Source organism: Morone saxatilis, unplaced genomic scaffold (genome assembly GCF_004916995.1).
Source record: "Morone saxatilis isolate NCDOM2014 unplaced genomic scaffold, NCSU_SB_2.0 Contig16, whole genome shotgun sequence".
NCBI lineage: Eukaryota > Metazoa > Chordata > Actinopteri > Moronidae > Morone > Morone saxatilis.
Window position 1 is genome coordinate 10,673,462 of NW_023339718.1, and position 18,979 is coordinate 10,692,440.

General features: G+C 37.6%; 1 protein-coding gene across 1 annotated transcript in view; it reads left to right on the forward strand.

Annotated features, from left to right (window-relative positions):
• rasef (RAS and EF-hand domain containing) overlaps positions 1 to 16,612 on the forward strand; it is a 19,611-nt gene extending 2,999 nt beyond the window's left edge. The window contains exons 2-17 of the mRNA XM_035657771.1: positions 1,914 to 2,060; positions 4,000 to 4,090; positions 5,315 to 5,410; positions 6,362 to 6,439; positions 6,540 to 6,655; positions 7,860 to 7,928; positions 8,025 to 8,091; positions 8,559 to 8,647; positions 9,227 to 9,524; positions 10,400 to 10,540; positions 10,951 to 11,101; positions 11,302 to 11,383; positions 11,662 to 11,776; positions 13,383 to 13,490; positions 13,726 to 13,802; positions 14,756 to 16,612. Of these exons, the coding sequence (XP_035513664.1) occupies positions 1,914 to 2,060; positions 4,000 to 4,090; positions 5,315 to 5,410; positions 6,362 to 6,439; positions 6,540 to 6,655; positions 7,860 to 7,928; positions 8,025 to 8,091; positions 8,559 to 8,647; positions 9,227 to 9,524; positions 10,400 to 10,540; positions 10,951 to 11,101; positions 11,302 to 11,383; positions 11,662 to 11,776; positions 13,383 to 13,490; positions 13,726 to 13,802; positions 14,756 to 14,858 (1,828 nt within the window). The 3' untranslated portion in view covers positions 14,859 to 16,612. The remainder of the gene's footprint in view (positions 1 to 1,913; positions 2,061 to 3,999; positions 4,091 to 5,314; positions 5,411 to 6,361; positions 6,440 to 6,539; positions 6,656 to 7,859; positions 7,929 to 8,024; positions 8,092 to 8,558; positions 8,648 to 9,226; positions 9,525 to 10,399; positions 10,541 to 10,950; positions 11,102 to 11,301; positions 11,384 to 11,661; positions 11,777 to 13,382; positions 13,491 to 13,725; positions 13,803 to 14,755) is intronic.
• Positions 16,613 to 18,979: the final 2,367 nt, after the last annotated feature.

The window sequence follows — 18,979 nt, forward strand, 5'->3', positions numbered from 1 at the left end:
TGTGTGTGTGTGACCCCAGGCCTGGCATGGGACTCCTTCCTCTTGCTGCTGTTCTGTGGCATTGAGACATTGATTGTCACAGTGGTGACATCTGCTAAATACACTCTCTTATCTTCAAGCAGTTACAGTCACTGTTACAGCAGTCAGCTGAGAGACGACAGTTTGGAGAGCTCACTTCAGACAAGTGTCTGTTTTTCAAGGGATGAAAGAATATTTTGTGCAAATATGAGATGGACACATCAAGAGCAGAACATCAGTTATGTTCCTATTTATAATTTTATTGCTGACTAAGGCTGATGTAACTATTCTCTGAATCTCTCAGCTGATTGAGACAGTCGCTAAAATTAACAAGACGGCTCCTCGGCACAACATTACTTGTACAACATGTCCTATGCTTTTCTCATTTGTTTTTGTTCTTAAATGCTTAAAAGTATTTCTTCTTAGTTTTGTAAGTGTGGATACAATGGATGCCGTGTCAGAAGCACCCTGACTTACAGTGGTTTTCTTGAAGATGTTTCACTTCCCATCCAAAGAGCTTTATTTCTGAAGAAAGTACATTCTGACTTGATACTTCTTGATGTGGTATCCTCCTAAACTGGATGAATGTTCACAGATACTTTGGTTAAGATAGCACAATTTATTCTCTCTCATTATGCAGCCGTTTAGGAGGTCTGAATGATTAAAAAAAAGCTTTAAATGAATCTTAAAGGTTTAAATAGTTACTATAATGTCTGTGCCATTTCTTTGAGACTTGCATGTGCTTGTAGCATTTTCTGTCTACATAATATCTTCAGATTTTCCTGGGAGGAGAGGTGTTTTTTCCGAACACATGATCATATCAACCTAACAACAGTTTCTATGTATATGCTTGTTTGTGTGTCCCTGTGTGTGACGGAGCGGCGAGCTGTGTGTCACTATGAGTTATTGACAGACAGGTAGCAGTGTCTATATGCTCTAGCATTACAGCCTGTCCGCCCTGTGAGAAGGCAAACACACACAGACTGTACATTTATATGACCCACTTTTACCGCCATGCTGTGTCAGAGGATGCTTTATCACTGTAAAATGACTTCAGAGCCAGATACATAATCTGTAAGATTAGCCTGCATATGTTGGCGTTAACCAGTGTACATTGACACATCACTCTGGTCTGGTTTCTGTTTTTATACTGTTCACCGCAGGCCCACATATGTACACTGTAGAAACATAAATAAGAAGTGTGTCAGCTAGTCTCTCCACTATTTTTTGTCTTTCATTGTTTATTCGTCTTCTTGGTCAATCGAGAAACTGTGTTAATTAATATATTATTATTATATTAGTAAATACTTTTACATAGTTATTTGCTTTCTTGTAGAGTTACATAAGAAGACTGATACCACTCTCATGTTTGTATAAGCTACAGCCAGCTGCTGATTTGCATAGCTTAGTTTAAAGACTAGATACAGGGGGGGCAGCCCGGCTCTGCTATTATGTCTCTCTCTCTCTATTTCAGTTTTACTAGTTGGTTATATGCTGGAATAGTTCTAGTGTCTGAGACCTCATCCATGTATTTCCGAAGAGCCGTTGTGAATCTTAGAGTGTGTTTGGCTGTGGCTGACCCTGTCAACTCCCGGCTAATTCGTCTTTCTGCTAAGCTAAGCTAACCAGCTACTGCTCGTGGCTTCATATTAAATGAATACTACAGTTACTGTAATTCACTGTGTTTGACTCAATAAAACAACTGACACACAGATAAACTGTTGAGCTGACATATTGACAAGTTGACATGTTTTACTGACTTAGCTGACTCATGTTTATTTTATGTTCAATATATAACAGAAAAAACAGGATTCTTGATCTCCTTAAAGTCCTAAAGTCTTATTGGGGAAAACTATTCTATGCAAAGCTGATGTCAAATTTTGATTGTCTTCCAGGAACGAACAAGCAGCTACGTTGTACCAGAACGTCAGTCTCACTGAGCCTAGACTGATACCTCAGCTTGAGAAAGTCATCATAAACTTCATCAAAGAGATCAAACAGCAGAACACAGAGATGGAGAACCTGGCGCTCGCCATCAAACGGTGGGAAACACACACATTAACAAACACATCCTTGTTCCCCTCGATGACAATGGAACTGCAGAAAATTAGAATGTGATAAAACATAATAATAATAATAATATCCTACTGTAAGAGAATAACAATGCTTAAACCAGATATCACTAAATAACTGCATGTTGTGTTTAAGATATAATGACTTATATAGTTTAAGCGTAATTTCCAATAAGTTGTAAATGCTTTTGTCTGCGTCCAGATGTCAGGGAAAACACACAAATAAACATTTTTTGTTAGCTATCAGCTTGCAATAAATGCGGTTAGGCTCTAAATTTCTGCAGCTGCAAAGACAAGCAGGTCAGGTCAATTTAATGACTCTAAATTTGCTTTAGGTGCCCTGTGACCACACACAAGACAGTCAAGTGAAGTCCATTTAATTATATACGTCCAATATCACAATGATAAATCCTCTCCACCTTGCAGACCTGGAAGAGGACAGATTACAAAGACACAAGAGGCAAAGCTTAAGCACACCGTTAACACAGGGAGGAAAAAGGAAACAGACCCAGAGAGGGAGAGGGAGAGAGATATCATGCACACGAAGACTCTCTCCTTGAGAGAGAGATCAGAAGATGAAGATCCAGATCGAAAACATCTGGAATGAGGCACTGACAGCCAGGAAAGGGAGAGGCACATGGTCCAACTCAGAGAAGTCTGAGTGAAAAGAGAAGACAAAGAGGAGGAACTAGGGAAAGCAAGGGAAGGACGAAAGAGAGGTGCAGCGGTTTTTTAGAAGGTCATCACTTGGACAAACATGGACTATAAAGGGTTTATAGATTCACTGAGACCGACAGATAATGGTAACGAGTACACGGCCTGAAGTAATAAAAGAATAAGCAGCTAACTGAAAGTTAAGGCAAAAACATTAAAAGTTTTGATTTATAGGCTGATATCAGCAGGGAGGTTATTGCATAGAAAAGGGTCCTGATAGAAAAAAGCACTACAGCCTGCTGACTTCATTTTAATTCTGGAGGCATAAAGGAGCAGAGAGCAGGGAGGGAATGTAAGGTTTAAAGAGATCAGACAGGTATGAAGGGGCGAGCCCATTTACAATTTTGTAAGTCATCAGATGTGACAGGAGAGACAGAAATCACTATCCCAATCAGAGGTTTTACCACTGCAGTGAGTAGGTTCATGCACAAACTGAGTGAAACTGAATAAGTATCTAGAAGCGGCTTTACTTGCTTAGAGTAACTTGGTTTTCAAACTGGGGGAATAGAATCATTTAACTTTTAGTTGGAACAACGAAGGAAGAAATAGGGTTTTATTGATTGTAATTTATAGTGATCCCAGTTTGATCATTGAACATATTCTCAAATTGAATAATTTAATAATAAGGTAATCACTAGAATGAGGAAGATGGTCTGAGATAAATTCTCGAAATGCTTCTAAAAATGGCCAGGATTTTTTGTTCTTCTTTTTCTTTTTGTGCCCAAGGCACACCTGTATTTACATGTGCCAAATAGCCCCTATAGCATGTGTTATCAACTCTGAATTTTATTTACTATAAAAGAAAGTTTGACGAACTATCACTCATGAAATATGTATTACAAAACAATTTAAGAAATGCACCCATTTGAACCTGACAGGTCAAACAATTAAAAATTAGGTAATGAAACTACAAAGTGTATATAAATTATATATAATAAAAATGTATTCATTCATAACTTTTCTGTATATTGCATATTGTATGGTTGTCATAAAATCCACACCTTCTGAGAACCACTGGTCTGTGGAGTACCCTGGACAAAGCAACTCATAGTTGATGGTGATAGTTTTAATACAAGAGGCAATCTGTATATCTGTATAACCAGAAGATGATGTATTAGTTGAAACAAGATCCGTCTGTAGACAATGAATGGAGGTTCCTGGAGTGCAGTGAAATAATCCTGTTGTTGTTTTGCAGAGCACAGGACCAAGCATCAATGCAGCTCAGTGAAATGGAGGAGGAAATGGACCAACGCATTCACGCTGCTGAGAGAAAAACACGAGAGCAGGTGGGACAAAGTCAGACACGCAAACACATAAGACCCCCTAAAACACAACAACATTACTTTTTGATGTTGATGTTGTCCAGGCTCGTGTTTTTGTTCCTCTGGAGTTTGCGTAGGCATAGCGATAAGAAGAGTGCGTTTGTTCTGTTCTTCCCTCATGTCAAACAAACGGCTGAATATCAGATCCAAACTCAGACACGCCTGCTGATCGGTGGCATTTCACAGCTCTGTGGATCCAGGATATGAAACAGTAGACAGATAAAGGTGCTGGAGCATGTTTAAGCCTTTGGTGGCTGCATATATTAGTGATGATAGGAATGGGTGATGTGTGGATAAAAATAATAATGTATAAAGAATAAAACATAAACATGTAACTAACCTGAACTCTGAAATATTGTTTATCCTGTTTGCACTGGAGGATGAGTTAAGACTTTTTTTCATTAAGTAAACTGAGTTATTTAATCTCTTTATTCTATGACCACAATTAGAGATGCTGAAATATATTACTGCAACAGGAGCTTTTAGATTGTCAAATTAAAGTTATTTTATTGCCTTGTTGAACTTTGTTTTCACTCTTTTCCATGAATGATAAACTCCTGGACTGTGAGTTTTATGAAAGCTTTCTCGGAATCTGGTGAAACACATTAAACAGAGTGTGAAATGATAAGAATTGATAACAATATTTAGCTTTCCGTGACATAAAATGAAAAGTAAAAAACAACTCAGTGACAGAACAGCACAGATCACTCGCCACTTCAAGCTTCAGACCATCGGATTTACTTATCTTGTATTCATTTATTTTTATCATTGATTATCTTTAAAACTTGCGTGGAAACATAAACTCTGTCTTATCACTGTGTGTGTGTGTGTGTATCAACTTATGTAACTGTACTCCACTGACTCAGAAGCTGCTGTTTGTTTTATGTAAGAAAAGCACACAGAATTAGAGGGCACTCGCCTGTATTCTTGCACACTGTAACGTATGTGCACACAGTCGTGTTCTGACACCTTTAAGAGAGGTTTTTATTTTTGGAAACTGTAGACAGACAGTTCCTGATTCACTTATCGATTCCCCAGCAGCCTCCAACCACAGTTCAAAAGCTGCCCTAAATTAGCTTAATGTGTCACAGAAAAAGCTGTAGAGAGAGCAAACACACATACACACTTTCATAAAATAATGTCACAAACTGTTAATGCAATTCATTTTGTGTTGGTGTCTGTGTGCAGGAGAAGAAGCGAACAGAAGCTGCGCTGAGTGAGTTACGAAGAAGTTATGAAACTGAAGTGTGTGAGCTGCAGTGTAAGATCCAGAGGATGCAGATGGTAAATATTTCACTCCATTTTCATTATAACACACCATTAACACTGTAAATCACTTGTTCCCAACCTGAGGATCCAGATCCCCACAAGGGGCCACCAGAACTTGACAGGGGCTCTCGAGGCTTTCTTGATTTTAAGGGGTGTAAAATAACTTTTAGATATACTGTAGCCCTATATCTCAGCATTGCATTCATCTCTGTGAAGAAAACTACATGAAATTGTTATTTTTAAAGTTTAGATTATTATTTAACAGGACAGTATAAGGGCAAGACCTGGACACAAGTTCACATAGCCTATACTTTGTCCAAAAGAGCTTCATCCTGCTTTAAAAAGTCTGCAGTTAAAACAACCAAAGAGCTAGTAGAACAATGGCCAAACAGGGAGAAGAAAACACTGAGTTTGTCAAAAAAAGAAATAAGGTTTTTATTTTTGATGCTCACAGGAAATAATCTGTTCAAAATTAATTTTAAAATTTGGGTTAATTGTACAGTTTATCAGTTATTCTGTGCTGTTATTGTTATGCTTTGAATAAAATATGAAATCGGTCAGGAGTAATCAGTTTACAGTGATAGAAAAGGGGTCCCTTAAAGAAAAGAGGTTGTGAAGCACTAATGTAAGTCAGTACTGACTTCTGTGTTCATATTTACAACCCACTTATTGTACATTTAGTTTCTTCTCAGTGTTGTATATTTCTCTTCAATGAATCAACGTCATATCAGCCCCATGAAACTTAAATCATAAGCCGTATGTAAATAATAGGCAATATGGTAAACATAGGTAAACATGAAAACTCTTTCAATTGACTGGACTCCACTGATTGAATCAACAGAATTACAATGAATGTGTCTATGAATGTGTACTGTATACGCAGTTTTAACAACAACAACAACGTGAGTACAATCTGATTTATGTAAAAAATAACCTTAATCCTGAATATGTGAACTTGTCCATCAGATAGAAGAGAAGTACAACAACATCACTGTGAAAGATGAGAGCCCAGCCTTGAAGAAGAAGATCAATGAGCTAACACTGGTGAGACTGAATATGCTCATTTATAACACGTTTCTGTAGTTACGTGTCTCCCTGCTCCTAGTTTATAACGCATTCATATTCTTCCATTTTCCATCTGCAGGAGAACCAGCGGTTAAAACAGGAGCTGCTGAAGTCTCAGACCAAAGTTGCCTGTCTGCTTAGTGACATGGACTCGCTAAAGACGGAGCTAACTGATCAAAGCATGAGCTCTGAAAGGTAAATTTAATACAGTTTGGTCGGCTTTATGTTTCCTTATGAATGCTGAGTCTCTTAATGTAGTGGTTCAGTTCAGTTTTGTGTAATTTAAGTGGATTTATGTTTGCTCATATGAGTTAGCTTGAGTTTTAATCCTTTTTACAGTCTTTTTCTCTGAGACGTTGAAGTGCAGTCTAATACGTCTCTGTGTTGCATTTTTAGTTTTTCACTGTGAGAAGAAAAGTATTGTTACATAAGACACACATCATCTTCCTCTCTCTACACACATATACACTCATCGCTTCCAGTGTTTACTCTAAAAGTCTAAACCTAGAATTACTGACTTGTAGAGCTGGTTTTTGCCACCTTTTTCTCACTGCACTTAAAGATGAACGTGAACTTGAGAGTAATAACTACTTGCACCCTGTTCCCCATCATATGTAGCTCCATACTTAGATACATTTCAAACCTATTTTTAATATTACAAATACATTATATATAAAATACGTTTATTTAGCAGGGCAAATGCACAACACATGTATTGTACCAGATATAACTAAAAGCTAATTTTCATCTGTAGTCCTTAGGAGGAGGCAACTAGGAATGCAAAGGTTACAGAGATAAAAGATCAATACTAAATCAACACCTTACAAATCAAAAAACAGACAAAATAAAACACCATATGAAAAACAAAGTAAGTAACAAAATCCAAGACTATCAAACTATCACTGTTGAGAGGTTTTGTTACAGAGACATACAGAGAGAGGGAGGCCACGCCCCCTCCTGGCGTTCCTAGGGGGGGTGTTTTCATTTTGTCACAGCTGAAACAGGATATCCTGGAGTGACTTCACACACACAATAACTTCTTCAGAAGCGTTGCTTAGCAACAAAAGCAACAGGGTCACCAGCAGGATAACTCTCCGACTATCTCAGCGATGTTTACATTGTTGCTTCTGTATCTCTGAGGTGTCTCATGTTAATCATAAGTTAGGTTTAATGTCTTTGAGTTGAACTGGTTTCACTGAGTTACAGAGGCATGAAAATACCTCTCATCCTATTTATTGTCAGTTTTTCAAAGTCAGCATGATTTGATTATTGTTAATTTCATCCTCATGATGAATGTGTAGTTCTGTGCAGGATGTCCTTTGTGGCAATACAAACACATTTTCACTGGGACTAATTCAGGTTACCGTAACTCTGACTGATAGACTTTGTTTTGTCGCAGAGACGAGGAGCTCATGAAACACTTCACTGATGAGCGAGACCACTTGGAGAGTCAGATCGAGATCCTGCAGTAAGTCAGACAGTTTCATACAGTATTGCTAAGGAGTTCTACTGAAGATAGAAAGAGTTCCTGTACTAATGATTATTTTGCTCTGTGTTTGGATAGGGCAGCGAACAGGAAGCTCCATGACAGCAACGATGGCTTGAGGGCCACTCTGGAGAGGATCACCAGGGTAAAGCTGCACAGTTAATCCTAAAACAATAAAAAAATGAAAACTAGTTCAGTTTCTAAATCGCAATATGTTATTCATACAGTGGGTTAGTGACTCCATATAAAGTTGGTATCCTCGCACTTCTTTATGTAAATATTCAGTTCACTTTTGGGTCATCGGACTGGATTTATTCACAAGGCTTCAGCATTGTATCTGATGTAAGAAGGCGTGAACAAATTTGATATTCTGATGTCTAATTCTATGTATAATTTAAACACTATTTAAAATGCATTCATTGGAACAGCAGACGTTACACAGTAACATTCAAAGTTTGTTAAAAAATGTTTTGTCAGCTGTGAACTGTATGTTGTGTGACAATGTTCAGTAAAACAATCATGATATGACTGATTCCAGGTAACAGGTCATTAACAAAAACAAGGGAAAGCTCTCTTAATCTTTTTAACTCTTTTAATTGTTGTGTGTTACAGTCTGGTAACGGGGGCTCACCAGGAGACATAAAGGACAGAAGCAGAAGTAAAAGCATCTGCTACACATCACCTTATGCCTTAATGGATAGGTAAGACCTACAAACAATGGATGTCTCTAGATCTGTCTCTAGAATATCTGTTCAAAGATTACACACACTGAATGATGGACACAGAATACAGAGGCAAACCTAACATAAAATGAATTAAATTAAATTTTTGTATACAGATAGTAGTATGCATCAGTATTGTGTTGAGTGTATACAGTATAAAAGTGGGTCAGTTCAACCAAATTACAAACAAATGAAAAAACTATTGTTTTTTTTCTCAATTGCACCCATAGTGGTATATAGCGATTCAGCTTTTTTCAGCAGCATACAGTAAGGAGTATAAGTTGATATACAGCAAGAAGTCCTAACTGGATATGAGAGATTACAATCAACCTCAAATCAATGGTGAAAAGGTGGTGGACTATTTTCTACAGAAGAAATAGTAAAAATGTCTCCTGACCAATGCTGCTGCTCCGTTGTATTGGGGGGGAAAGGCAGAACTCTCACAGGCCAATATCTCAAAAAAACATGCAAATAAAAACAAAAGTATTTGAGGGGCTAGAGTTCTCTGTCATTTGAACCGTGTTTATGTCATGGATTATTTCCCGACTTCTTCCTCAGGTTCTGCCAGCGTATGGATGATTACCCTCTGTACAGCCGCCGGCCCAGCTGTGACACTCTGGCCTTGGCTATGTGTGACCCAGGCCTGAGGCGCAGACACAGCAGTGAGTGTGAGGAGGACAGCCTGCCTGAGATCTACATGGACAGCGGCCTGTCGACACTCAGAGGTTCTCATGGAGGCTACGACTCAGAGCATGAGGTAAAAGGTCAAGAAGAGGAGGAAGAGGAGGAGAGAGGGGAGAAGAAAGTGGAGGATGACAACAATGATAGCATGATGGGAGAAAACTCTGACATTGAGGTGAGACAATATGAAGGTCAAGCACATAGACACAAATGTACATGTTTACCAGGTTCACCATATTAGTGTAGCATGTAGCAGGCAGTTAAGTAGCACTAAACATAAAGTACAACTGGGGCTGATGGGAAACCAAGGATCAGAGATTAAGGTAATTTATTTGTCATTATAAAACACAAGGTTGCGCAAGGAAATGAAATTATGACACATAACAGGTAATTAAATTCATATTAGATGGATTTAGAAGTCAGAACTTATCATCTTGGGAACTTGAATTTACCAAATTTCATGGCAATCCATCCAGTAGTTGAGATATTTCACTCAAAACCACAAATGTTAACCTCATTGTGGTACTAGAGGATCACCAAAGTCTGTAGAATTCATCCTCTGGGGACCATGAATGTCTGTACAAAATATCATGTGAATCCATTCAGTAGTTGAGATATTTCAGTCAGGATCAATATGGTAAAACAACTGCTGACAGCACCTGCTGCTGGGCTAACAAGGGATGTGTAGAATATTTCAGATGGCTGCACAGATTTTTAGGTGGTCAAGAGAGTCATTAGACCCCAAATAATATCTGGTGGTTGATCTGTGATTCTGTGAGAGTTGACACTCTGCTTCAGTCCATAAATGTAAAAAAAAAAACTCATAGAAGTAAATCATTGAAGTTAAGGAGCCATTTTGAAAAGCTTTTCCAGAAAGAAAATGTCAGTACATCAGATGAGGTTTTAAGAGGTTTTTGTGTAGCAGTACAACGGTTTCTAGCTTTCAACAACTTCCTCATGTTCACAGTTTCTGTACAGGTTGTAAATAAGTTGTAGTGATAGTGTGAATTATGTGTTATTGATGTCTGCTACTGTGTGTCTACATCACAGCCAGCAGAGACACAGGACAGTGAATCAGCGATTGGGTCAGACAGCAGCTCAGTTTTGGACTGGAAGCCATCTGAATCCATTAGTGTGTCCGAACCCCCCGCCCCAACTACAAGAAAGGCCCTCAGTGCCATCAGTGTTCAGGTAAGAGAGAGCTGGAGGGTGTGTAACAGAAGAAAATTCTGTATTGATATTCATGGTCATGGTAGAAGATTAGAAGGATTTTGGTGACTTTCAGACCTTTTTTTAGAGCAGACAATAGAGCAGATCTTTAGCCCCTCTCCAGTAGCTCCATGTGGCTTTGACAGAAAATTATATAAAAATTAATAATGGTTAATTTTTTAACATTTTCATTATCATTGTTGATGATCTAAAGTCATTCTTTCCATTCTCCAAATGAAATGACAAAAGTAGTGGTCGATGCTGAGGACTAAATATATTTAACATTAAGTAAATGTGCAGAAAGTAAACACAGTCAGCTTATCACTCTCTCTTACGTATTATTATTAATATTATTAGAATATCTCTTATTCTCTCACTCGCTTCCTCTCCAGAAGGAGGACAAGGACAGCACTGACCTGGGTTACATGACATCAGAGAAGGCATACAGGATTGTGTTGGCTGGAGATGCTGCTGTGGGGAAGTCCAGCTTCCTGCTTCGCCTCTGCAAGAACGAATTCAAATTAAACTCCAGCGCTACGCTGGGTGAGCACTAAAGCCAACGCCTTGTCAATCTTTAGACAGAATAACAACCTTTATTGTCCTGTTCTTTCAGCAGACTGATTAATGTTTAATTTCTGTGGATATTCTTTTAATCCGATCAGGTTCCGCCTAAAAATATCTAAAATGTAAAATGTGTCTCTTAGTAGTGTGACATGTTGGTTGGTTCTTCTTTGTGTGTTCAGGAGTGGATTTCCAGATGAAGACACTAATCGTGGATGGAGAGCCCATTTTACTACAACTGTGGGACACTGCAGGACAAGAGAGGTGTGTGTGTTGTTGTGAATATTTGAATAATGCGATTCACTTTTAAATATTTGTTTGTAAAGCTAAACTGTTTCATCGGATATGTATGCTGTTTTTAATTATTCATTTAAAGATGTGTTATGTAAATAAAGCGTATTACTTAATTCATGTGGTTGCTAGATAGTAAAATCACAAAACACTCAACAGTGCATAAGCAGACATATTGTAGTCATCCTTTCACAACAAGCAGTAGTTTATTATGTTTAATTTGTGTGCGTTGAACCAATTTCTCATCTCAGGTTTCGCAGCATTGCAAAGTCTTATTTCCGCCGGGCGGATGGTGTGTTGCTGCTGTACGACGTCACCTGTGAGAAGAGTTTCCTTAATGTTAGAGAGTGGGTGGACATGATCGAGGTAAAGCACAACTCTCCTCTGCTGTGTTACAGTAGTTAGCAAAAAAGTTCCAGACTTCACCAGAATATAGGAAAGGGAAATTTTCTGTAATGGCAACATTTGGGTTTTTGTTTATTTGTAGGGCTGCACGATATGTTAAAAACATCATATTGTGATTATTTTTGACAGATACTGCAATTGTGATATGATTCACAATTAGCGGGAATGATCATTTTTGGATCACAAATTGAATTTTCACTGAAACAAAATGAGATTACACAAGATTTGTAGGCCAGGGAATCTCTGCAGCACTACAGTACACTACAAAAAATTGCAGCTTATTACGCTTAGCCATATTGCAATTTCAATAATATTGCGATTAATTGTGTATCCCTATTTATTTGTTTATTTAAAAGATCCCCATTCGCTGATCTTCCTGAGGTCCATTCCTAACTAGGCTTCAATACATAACACATTACAGGATTGATTACATGAATTAAAATTACATCAAAGCTAACATTCATGTACAATTTAAAGCTGGTCAAAACTGTACATACATTTATGGGACACTAATAAGATAATAATAGGGTGATTTATTTTTAATTAGGTGGATATTAAGGGGTAAATTATTCCAGTTTGTTATGGCTCTGTCTATTATGTTTGTCCTTGAGCTGCATAACACAATATGGCCGTTACCGGCTAATCTAGTGTTGTGATGTGTTATGTGTGTTATTATTACCGTAAACTTGTCACATGTTTTATTGAATATCAAACTAAGTGATGTTGCTTGTTTCTCTTTTTGACATGCAGCAGATATGTAAGTGTTGGAGGAACATTGTTTGGATTGTTTTCTGCTGTTGAACTGTGGGCATGTTCACATTTGTCTGACTTCTTATTTGTGCATGCAGTGTGTGGTTTGTAACATTATAGCTTGTGTTGTCTGATATAATGCACGATGCACACCAGTGGTGGAATGTAACTAAGTACATCAAGTACTCTTCTTAAGTACATTTAAGTTTAAGTTTGAGGTGCTTGTACTTTACTTGTCTTTCTACTTCTACTCCTCTATTTTGGAGGCAAAGATTATAGTTTTTACTCTACTACATTTAGTAACTTTGAAGATTTAGATTAATAATACAAAATATAAATCAGCCATGTACACATTAGTGATGAATAATTATAATCCAGTAACGTATATATATGATTCTGAAATGGGACTTTCTGTATAACTATTAGCTGGTAGGAACACAGTTAACTCCATCTTATCTTAAAAGTAATACTTTTAAGATAAGATAAGATGTTCCTTTATTGGTCTACATTCAAATTTACTGTGCTTTGATGCCTTTACTGTTGTACTTTTACTTAGGTAAGATTTTGAATTCAGGACTTTGATTGTATTTTTAGTGGTGTTGCCACTTTTACTTAAGTAAAATATCTGAGTACTTCTTCCACCACTGATGTACACACTGTGGTGCTTAATGTAAAAGTAGTTTCAGTCATTAATAATTTATGTTTTTTACATTTTAATCACCATGCTGCAAATAATGTACAACAATATAAGTTCCTTTGTATTATTTTGTTTTCCATTTCATTTGTTCTTGTTTTTACCTTCTTCTTTTTTTGGCAGGATGTGTCCCACGAGGATATTCCCATCATGCTTGTGGGTAATAAGTGTGATCTTAGACAAGATGGAGTTAACTGTGTTCCTACCAGCTATGGAGAAAAACTGGCCATGGTAATGACAATAAACAACCCACTCACATTACTATACCTGTGAGGACATTTTAATGACCACATAATTCACAACACATTTGGTATATCTGTGAGATATCTATACCTGACCTTTTACCCTAGTTTAATCCAAGTATAAATCCAAGTAATAACCCTTAACATGTCGCTCAGTGTGGGTTAATGACTAATAGTAAATGAAAAAGTAATTATTATGGATTAATGATGTCTTTACCCAACAGACATACAACACTCTATTCTGTGAAACTAGTGCCAAAGAAGGCTCCAACACCTTGGAGGCTGTGCTGCACCTGGCCAGGTGAGATAACCGCTTCGGTCCGCTCAATGTGTAAAACAAACAAACAGCAGTTTTAATTCTGTATATTTTTGAGTCTGTTTCCAAGACGAATTTTCCTCATGAGTTAGAAAATACTAAGGGGACTATAACGTGACGTTTCACTTGTCAAACACAGGTGTGATTAATAAATAAGTGTCGGTTGCATTTCATTTAGATTTAACTGTTCCCGGACACAGGTGTTGTATATGCAGGCTAATTGTTAATGCTTAGTGGGACACTAAATTCTAACATTGTTGATGTTCACTAGTTACACATTTGAAAATTTTGCCATAGGAAGGTAAAATATCTGATGAAAGGTCTATTGCCAAGGTACAATCTCAGAGAGAAATTAATTAGGGTTTGATAAGTTGAATCATTCCAAAAACAATCAGGATCACCTTATATACAGTATGAACAGCAAATACTATCTATGCCAAGCTCTTAATTGTGACCTTTGCTGCCCTCTGGTGTGTAAAAGACCAGAAAGGTTGCCCTGTGAAGTTTTATTTTAATAAACACAAAAGTTATGTTTACATTCAGTGTTACTCATAAGAATGAATTGTATCCTTGAGGTCGAACGGATGTTTTGAATGCAACTAGTAAAGGTCAAAAACTCCACATGTAACCTTTAAATTGATCTACATACATGTACACATACATCGGAGGTTGCAAGAGTCATGTCTGTATGGAGTGACGTATTATGAAGAAGAATAGAAAATAAAACACGTGGTTTCAGTCTTATGAACAAATTTTCCTCGAGCACTTATTAATCTCATTTGATTGAGGGCCGTATACTCCAGCTTCTGTCCTGCTAAACCCTATTAGCTGTACTGAAATTGGGGATAAGTGGCAGCTATCTTTATAAGTCGTTTCGAGTATCGTTTTCTTCCTTGATTTTTTTGTTCCACCTGTTCCTTTTTTCTTTCCACCCACAGGCAAGTAAGGAAACAGGCTACTTTTGATGAAAAAAGTAATTACCACTCGCTGCCCAGCTTAGATGCTCCCAGGAAAAAACCCAACTTCACCTGCTGCACCTGATCAAATTCATCAGAGCTAGACCTTCACATCTGACTCAATGTGAACTCAGCATAGGTGGAAAAGAGACTACAGATGCAGAAATGAGACATGCATAATCTCTGCAGCAACCAGCAATGGGAACAAATCATCATCATGAATGACCAGCAGCAGAATATCCACAACTTCATGCATTTCAGCCACAGCTTGAAGTCTAATTGTTCTGTATTTTATTAATCTGAGAATGTTTAATGTCTGTGTAAACCTCTTACCATGTGAAACTTTTTATTGTGCTATTATGCACTGGATACTCCAAGCACATCGTGAAAAGAGGAGAACAGCTGTGAAAGTGAAGTGAGAAGGAATTGGAAGTGAAGCCAAGCGTATGAGTATGTTTTTTAAAGTAACATTAGTATGTGACGCTGACAGATAATTGCATGTGATGAAGGAGAAAGAGTTATTTTAGCATATCGTTATGTGAGAATGGATTTTTAACTAGTTTTGCTATTAACTGTGGCAGTTATCTAATTACTTCTGAGCTCAGTTATCATCGATGGAAGTGGCGGTTTGAAATGGTGTCTGCAGCGTGTTGGTGGCCTGAAAGGAAACAGAAGTTGCAAATGAACTGCGTCGATTGCCGACATGAAGACACTGAGAAATATGGGAGAACTCTGGCACCCTGGTGCAATGTGTGATTGTATGAGTCTTTATGCTAATGTCACAACCCATTGTCTTTTATTATTTTACCCCACAGTGTTACATTTGACGTCCCCCTGAGGATGACTTTGTGTTATAGAATTTATATTTTTGGAGCTGATCATACAGCAGATAATTCAATTTGCACCATTTAAACACTTACTGTTATTTTATTATCTGGTATTAGTAATGAAAATTAGGAATGCATAAAAAGGGTTCCCAGGAAGCAGAGCCTTTATTTGTATCCCTCAGATTCAGTATATGACACTAATTCTGTTTAAATGCATACATGTGATCTTGAGTATGTCTTATTATTATTTTTTCATGATATCTCCATATTATCAGCCTACTGAGAGGTGGTGTATAAAGGTTCAGTATGCTTCAAATGAAATGCTTGTTGGATTCTCAAAAAGTGTCTGAAACCCTTCTACCTAAAAAATAAAACCCCTCCAAATTGGGGGACTGGATATATATATATATATATATGTACACCTGTCAAACACACACACACTTTTGTGCTTTTGCAATATTGTCTTTGTTACACTAACGCCAATAAAGCAATGAAATGATACATATACATACATACTTTACAAACACATTCAAATTAGTTTACTTAGCAGCAGTTTTTGTAACTTTTTGCCACTGACAGTGTAACAGCCACATAGTGATTGGCCAGGTTTTTTTCATTATTCACACCATTACTTCGTCATTTGTGGTGCTGTACATACAAGAAGGTGCCACCAATGTCTCAAAGGAGAGACGAAGTGTTTGTCTATCTCCCTTCATACGATTTATTTCCTTAATGATAGCAGGCTTTTCACCACAACAAGAATAAACACTTCGTGTTCGGAAGTAGAAACTAGTTTGTTCGAAGCATACTGAAGCCTCTAGACTGTGTTTTCAGACGCCACCTGTTTGTGTAACCTGGCTCTCAGCATCAGTGTCCTTAATTTTGAGTTATCTAAATGTGCATGTAGCGCATAAGTTATTTATTTCACACAGATTAAGTTTTTGCATAAAAGTCTTTGCTAATGTTGAAAGAGTTGCAACTGCAAAGTTACTGTCTTTGCAACTGAGGTATCTCTGTGTTAAAAGTTCTTTTGTCAATAAAAAATATAATGTGAATGTCACAACATCACAAGACGGGTATCATCCAGATGAAACATTAGATCTGTATTTGGAGGTTTGACAAATATTTATCACAGTCCATACTTTTAAAGCCACTTAGAAAGCTCAAAAGATGGTAATCTCCAACATTGCAGTACTTCTTGATACTTTAACTACATGTTTTATCATCAATACATACACAGTATCAAAAGTAAAAGTTTACATCATGCTGAATGGCTCCTTTAAAAGTGTTAGATTATGATATACTATATATACTTTGTATTATATTGTGTTATTATAACTACTGATACATAAACACATGCAGCAGTTTAATGTTGTAGCTTAAGATAGAGAAATTGTACTTACTTTATATGATGGATATTGTGCCATTAAAACCATAGTTCCTCAATATAACCATAATTATATAACTTTATAGGCTATCATAGGTTATTCTTTCTGTAATGACCTTGAGTTTGGCACAGGCTGTGCTGCATTTTTCCTGATTTCTCCTGGTCAAACACAATATACCGATTGTCTGTCATCACCAGACTGTGAACTTTACAGTCAAACAGAAGTATAAAATTAGAATAGTAAAAAGTAAAATAAAGTAAAATTAGCCGCAAATTATACTTTAAAAAATACTCCACATATTTAGCATTGTACTGCTATAACATTGTCTGATAGAAATTGATGCAGTAGAACCAGTGATACTGTATTACTTATTCCATGCATTCTTCTTCATTACCAAAACCGGGAGCCTACATTACCCACAATGCAACTCGACCACCGATAGTTCACGAAGGGCTTTGGGTGTATTATGCTAGAAGCAGCTAAGCCACCAGCCTCAAGTAGGCATGAGGAGTGGACTAACAGAGGTCTGGATTTCTCACTTCTTTCAAACGCCACACTCCCAGATTTGTTTTATTTTGAAACTCACAGTCTTCACACCCAACCGACATTCATCAAACTTTATGCAGCTTCCTCTGGAGCCACAAAAACACTTGTGTAAGGTAAAAGGGAAGACACAAGTGCAATACTTAAGTAAATATAGTTACACAATCTGCACGACTTCATCTGTCTGTCTGTCTGTGTCTGTCTGTCTGTCTGTCTGTCTGCCTGTCTGTCTTTCATACTCAAGCAATCTGCAACCCCCATTATGAAGGCACAAAGGGGGAGTCAAATCAATAAATCAGATAATTTCTCCTTGGTTGCTGCTCTAAAAGACCCTCCTGTTAGCCATACTCCCCGAGCGTCTGCAAGTGTCTCCGAGCATAGCTGTTTGAATAACTACAACATATGTTAGGGAGTTTTGTGCGTGTGTTGGTGTGTGTGTTTGTGTGTTGATGTGTTTAGAGCTGGCACGGGTCCCTGTCTCCACCTCCCATCTGTTTACATTGTCATGTGCTTGATGAGGCGAGACCACTCATTTGTCAAACAACATGTGGGGTAGCGGAGGTAGGGATGGGGTCCGGGGGGGTTAGCAGCTGAGAACTGTGTGTGTGTGTGTGTGTGTGTGCGTGTGTGTTCTGTGGTAACAGGGGGATAATTAGATAAGGGGACTGTGTAGCAGAAAGGTTAATGACAGTAATGAATATATTAGTGTAGAGGAGAGAGAGCAGGTTCTCTTTGCTGTTCTGCATCTGCAGGTTCGAAAAGTGAAGAAAACTATAAAACCTAAAAATTCACATCAAGAATCATGTGTACTTCTGTGAAAATGAACAATTATTTCCAAATGCCCTCGAAAAAAAGACAATAAAGTCTCATATGACATCTGTTATCAAATATAAACATGGTAAAGCTGAATTAATAAATAATGCTTTCTCTTTTAGTACAAAATTCAGTGTCTGAAATTATTTGAATGACAAAAATGTTATCTTGCTTTTCATTTTCCAGATTTTTGCCCAACCTTTGCTAAAAAAAAAAGAAGTAAGGAAATCTTAAAACAAGATTAGAACCTAAATTAATTTAAACCCTTGTGGCACATGCTTCAAACCTCATCAGTCAGTCTTTGAAAAGTTTACACACACACACACACACACAGACTGATGAAGGGAGCGGGGTGTCACCATCTGGAAAGTTCAGAGGTCAGAAAATGGGACCACTGGTCACTCAGATGACATCTGGGAAAGCAGACTGTCTGTCTAAATCCACCTTCATGTCAGACACACACACACACACACACACACACACACACACAGTCTGCTGCACCCGATGGATATCTGTCATATTGTTTGTCATGTCTGGTTTTGACAATGTCATCAAAGCAAGCAGCCATGTCTGGCAATCTGGCAATCATGTCATGGTTGAGGAGGGAACTGTAAACATATCTTATAAGCTACTGT